General features: G+C 27.3%; 1 protein-coding gene across 1 annotated transcript in view; it reads right to left on the bottom strand.

Annotated features, from left to right (window-relative positions):
• Window positions 1-1,128: 1,128 nt before the first annotated feature.
• LOC111616221 (GPI ethanolamine phosphate transferase 1-like) overlaps window positions 1,129-5,709 on the bottom strand; it is a 10,168-nt gene continuing 5,587 nt past the window's right edge. Inside the window, exons 2-10 of the mRNA XM_023357649.1 lie at window positions 4,694-4,808; window positions 4,459-4,583; window positions 4,205-4,335; window positions 3,968-4,084; window positions 1,741-1,841; window positions 1,515-1,663; window positions 1,425-1,446; window positions 1,300-1,356; window positions 1,129-1,231 (exon numbers count right to left, since the gene is read on the bottom strand). Of these exons, the coding sequence (XP_023213417.1) occupies window positions 1,148-1,231; window positions 1,300-1,356; window positions 1,425-1,446; window positions 1,515-1,663; window positions 1,741-1,841; window positions 3,968-4,084; window positions 4,205-4,335; window positions 4,459-4,583; window positions 4,694-4,808 (901 nt within the window). The 3' untranslated portion in view covers window positions 1,129-1,147. The remainder of the gene's footprint in view (window positions 1,232-1,299; window positions 1,357-1,424; window positions 1,447-1,514; window positions 1,664-1,740; window positions 1,842-3,967; window positions 4,085-4,204; window positions 4,336-4,458; window positions 4,584-4,693; window positions 4,809-5,709) is intronic.

Here is a 5,709-nt window from a genome sequence, read left to right as displayed (position 1 = left end):
TAACTGTTTGTTTTCAGTTGAACTATTTTGTTGTTTTTCTTGAAATTTTTTTTTAAACTGCACTCTGTAGTTTAAAAAAAATTGTAGTTGGCCAATACAATGAGAAAGAATATGTTGTCCAATGGCATCACTTATATGAGATATATTTAACAAAATTAATATCTAACCCTCATTTCAGTATCATAAGACTGTTCAAATGAAACATAGACTGGATTGTATAAAACACATGGTGTCACTGGTCATCACAGCAAGATTACAGTATATACAACATAATGAAAAAGATGTATCTGAACATAGGAGGTAGTAGCTAACATCTCAATCTGGTACAAGTTTGTGTATACCATCTAGCAGACTTCTTTTTTTAAGTGCTCAGACTTTCCTGTCAGACTCGAATCTGTGATCTTTGATAAATTTTTTTAAAAGTCTGAAAACATGGAAGTCACAAGGTTGTAAGGCAGATGCTGCATTACTTCAGATAAGAGGTTGAAAGTAATGTCTTAAAACTTCTGGGATAGTAATCCGTTTGATAATTTAAATAAATTGTTTTTTCCCCCAGCATTAAATGTGATAAAATATGGTTCCTCAACAACATTTTCCATCTAAATTTAATAAATACAAATTTTTGGATATTTGACTGAGTGTCTTACATGAAGGTTTTGAACTGAATAGACTTTTTAGAGAGTTATTGTTATTGCTTCATTGATGTTTAAATAATCCAATAATCAGAAAAATATATTTTTAGGTGTAAAGATAAATCCATTACTATTCAATATACTAAAACTTATAAATGAGTAAAATAACTAATGACTGCATACAAATCAGTTAATGCCAGATTATATCATAATGCATTGGGCTATTTGTCAGCTACATCAATAATTAAATTTTAAGTAATTTGTTACTAGAAATAGACATGAAATGCCATCTCTCATTAAATTTAATAATTATAAATTAATGTAGCTGAAAAATAACCTGATGCATTATGGTACCATTCGGCATTAACTAATAACATTAGGTTTTGAGATGTATGTTTACATATGTACAAATCAGATAATTAATTAAGCAAACAAACATTTAAAACTTAAAATAATGAATATTAATTTATGAATAGATGTTAATTTCTAAATCTAATTAGAAATTTTATTCATACTTACTTTAATGCAAATCTATCATACTTTTGATAATAATTAATTCCTTTTAATGCAAGTTCAATAAGTTTTAAGCCAACTTGTATCTAAAGGAAAAACAAGTTTTAATTATTTTATAAAACTTTTAAAAATCTTGACATAAAACTTATCTTACTGCATCTTTATATCTTGACTGTTTCATTAATGTATCTATCATTTTTAAGAGCTCATCCTAAATTTAAAAAACAACAATATTTAAAATAATGTCTTAATTTTAAAATATATAAAATTGTAACTTACTTGTCTTTGAGTTGATAAATCCCTAAAAAATTTCAAAATTTAATAGATTAAAACTATATCAATGAAAAAAACAAATTATAAAATACAAACCTAAAGTGACGATAAAATATAGGTAATGAAGTGTATTTCTTTTCCCATACTTTGAATTCATATTGAGATAATATCTGTTTAACATTTGTTATAATAGCCGTAGCTTTATAATACCAATCTGTTGACAGATATTCTACAGGTAATACTCCCTAATTGCAAAATTAATATTAAAAAAAAATTGAGTAAAATATTTAAAATTAAAAGTTGAACAAATAACTATACTTACCACAGAATTAATAGGAATAGGTGCACCAATTAAAATTGATATGAGAGGTGCAATGTCAGCTTGACTTACATCAACTCTACGTACATATGTTAATTTCCATTCTATATACAAATTTTAATATTTATCACATATCAAAATTTACAAAAACTTCAATTTGAAATTTTTAAGCTATATATAAATAAAATAATAATTATAATTTGGAGAGACAGAGGGGGTTTATAGTTGCCATTCAAGATTAGATCATAAACACTAAAAACTTCAGAAAATATCATACATTCTGAAGGATACATCCCTCACAAATGAATCTTGCAGAAAATGCCACTTTCTGCCAGAAACAATACAACTTATAACCTCTGATTGCAAGATCTTAGCACAAACAGACTATTTACATAGGCATAATCAAATAGCAGATATAAAACACCAAGAGCTTGCACACAAACACAGATTATTAAACATCCAGATACCATACTATAAAAATACTTCACAGTCAGTATTAGATAATGACATACAAAATAAACTATGACTGAGCCATAATCATAAATAAAACAATTCATCACAATAGACTTGACATCACTTTTATTAATGAATGCAATAAGATCACTAAGATCTCCATACCAAACATTCATAACATGAAAAATGCTCACAGTGAAAAATCAAGTACACTTCACTCGCCCAAGAAATAAGACACCTGTGGAGGATGGATAGGGTATTTATTATGCCTATTGTCCTCTCTTCCACTTGTGTCATAACACATACACTACACAAAAGTCTAGAAAATGTTAAATCTTCATAAAAACATATACATGACACTACAGAAAGCTGCAACGTTGAACACATGTCACATTTTTAGAAAGTTTCTAGATTTTGACACATATACCAATAACACAGTTTAATGTTACAATTGTTTGGTTAACTATGCCTTGACTTTAGTCTGGCATAGCACTTGGCACCAGTATCAGCTGAGCATGACATTTACATCATTTAATTCTGCATATCAACACCATATTTAACTTGTGATTAATTTTAATTCTCTGTAAAGTTATGAAGTTGTATTTTTATTATTTAGCAGCATCAAATTTTATTAAAATTATTTACCAACTTCATAAAAATTTTAAATACTGCTAAAAACATTTTCTCTGATTTGAAAATGTTTAAATGCATTAAACAGTAATAACATAAAAGTTTGCACATATTCATATTGTCTCATGATAATTTATTCCATTGTGCTTAGGGATGTCAAAAGATTTTCATAGGATACCACTGAGTCTATGAAAGCATCCTAACTTGTTATTTTTTACCTATGACTGAAAGTGTCCATACAAAACACAGAGAAAAATTACTGTGATTATGTGCTGTTTGTGTATGTAATAGTTTTTATATAGATATGCCTTCGACCTTGATCTGACAGCATTAAGCATTAGTATTAACAGAATAGGATATTTAAATTAATTAAAAATCTACTAATGTGAGGTAGATAATAGCAAGGTTGAGGTCAAAGATTTAAACGTGAAAACGTGTATGTCGGACGTTCAGTGCCGCTTTCCTGTAAGCCTAGAAGTTTAACAATAGTGTTTAGAATGTCGAGCATGATTCCACTGACTATCCAAACACCATTGTCAAACTTCTCGGTTTACAGGAAAGCGGCGCTGAACATCCGACGTACATGTTTTCGTGTTTAAAACTTTGGCCTCAACCTCGCTAATAAGGACTTATCACACCAGTGATAATAAGCACAATCACCCAGGTATCAATGGAGTACATTTAATAAAAACAAAAAGAGTATGTTAAAATCGATTACATGCGTAATTAACATGAAATTCATGTTAAATATTAAACTACTCTACTAAATACTCTACTAAAATGAATTTCATGTTAATTACTCATGTAATGATTTTAATGTACATACACCCCTTTTTTGTTTTTTATTAAATGTACTCCATTGATACCTGGGTGTTTGTGCTTATTATCACTGGTATGATACGTCCTTATTATCTACCTCACATTAGTATATTTTTAATTAATTTAATTATACCAAGGGCTAAAAGCAATTTTTTATTTTAAGAATAGGATATAATCCATCAAAACCATAATGATAAATAATATATTATTAATTTACTGTACACCTGAAATTTGATAAATTCACAATAGTTCAGTCAAAAATATACTGATAAAAAATACCTTGAAATTATTTATATTATTATTCTCAACTCTAAAATTAATCACTAACCTTCAGATAAACCATCATGATAAACATCTTTTCCTGTTCCTAGAGGGCCTCTTATACCTGCACCCCAAGCAATTAAAGGAGTAAGTGTTTCGTGGGGATGTCCTGCTCCATGTGATCCTAAAAATGAAAAACAACAAAATAACTTGTATTTTTTATAACTATATAATGTGCATCATTTTTAAAAAAAAACACAAATAACAAGTTTTAAATAAAATAAATAAATGTGTAAAATCTAACCCCATTCAGTCATTCCATGATCAGAAGTAAAAATAAAAGCAGTCTGTTTATCATCATCATAGAAATCTTCAATAAGTTTTACACATTGCTGGACTCCTTTATCTACTATATTAATATTTTGTAGATATTCCCTATGTTCAAAGATTAATTAACAACAATATATTGGTTTTGATTATATTTAATGTCAATAAAGAAGTATTTTTAAAAATTTAATTGTTAAATTATGAGCATATTCTTGCCTCTGATCTGCTTACTGTGATCCTGGTTTATGAGAATGTCCATTTGTATCCAAACCAAGAAGGTGTAAAAAAAATATTATTTGATCATCAGAAAGAAGATGCTTCAATGTTTTATTTTGCTCTGCATGCTTTAGAAAATCCTGAAATTTCACTTTATAAAATTATTTTGAATATAAAATTAAATCTTATGACATAAATTAGTTTAATAATAAAACTTTATATTTAAATATAATAAATAATAAATTCTAACATGAAACTTATCAAAAACCCAAGTATCAAGTTTAGATGAATCAGCTCCTGCAAAATCCTCTTCTTTAGCATCATAAGTATTAATAAATATATGATTTCCTTTGGAACCTAAAATTAACAAAAAGTTTTCAATGATTCATGCAAAGATATTAACATTTTTCAAAAAAATTTATTAAAATCAATTTACTGACAGAATTTGTATTTAATAAAACACAGTGGAACCTCACTTAAGCATAATTTGTTCCAGAATCTTACTCATAATGCAAAACACTTGTTAAGTGAAACAATCTTTCCCATATAAATTAATGTAAAATATGATAATGCTTTCCATGCTAAAAAAATACTCAAATAGTTTATGTATAATGTTCATTCAAAGAAAATTATACAATATAAATTGTTAAGGAGCATGAATCATCTTCACCTTTCCTTCTAGCATGGAATGAACCAACCTGGAATGTGAATTCGGTTTGCAGAAAACAAAAAATTACAGATAATATGTCTGATAAACATGCCAAATTCTTGGGCTATGTAAAGGCTATAATTAAATTTTAGAAACTAATTAATTAATTTGACTAGAAGTAGGCAGTTATGCTGCCATCTCATATTAAATTTAATAATTATAAATAATTAATTTTTAATTTAGATATTCCTAAAATTTAATTTGGAATTAATGGTTAATTTTTCTCATTATACTGAAACCCGTGTAAACTAGAATCATATGGTACCAAATTATTTTTATTCTATTTTGGCAAGTTTTAGTTTTTTTATCTTTAAACTAAATTAGATAAATGTCATACAGTTACATTCATTTTTTACAGTAAAATAATTTTAACATAAATAAAACATTTTTATTACTAGGTGTAATTCAAAGTGATTCCATCTATAGCAGGGGTGTCCAACCTTTTTGTTTCTCTGGGCCGCATTGGAAGAAGTCAAGGAGTTTTGGGCCACTCCTTGACTTCTTCCAATGCGGCCCAGAGAAACAAAATATAATTAAAAAATTAAATATATAATACG

The sequence above is a fragment of the Centruroides sculpturatus genome, unplaced genomic scaffold (assembly GCF_000671375.1).
Source record: "Centruroides sculpturatus isolate CEXI.00-Female unplaced genomic scaffold, Cexi_2.0 scaffold2911, whole genome shotgun sequence".
Taxonomy (NCBI): Eukaryota; Metazoa; Arthropoda; class Arachnida; order Scorpiones; family Buthidae; genus Centruroides; species Centruroides sculpturatus.
This window is presented reverse-complemented; position numbering and strand designations above follow the sequence as displayed.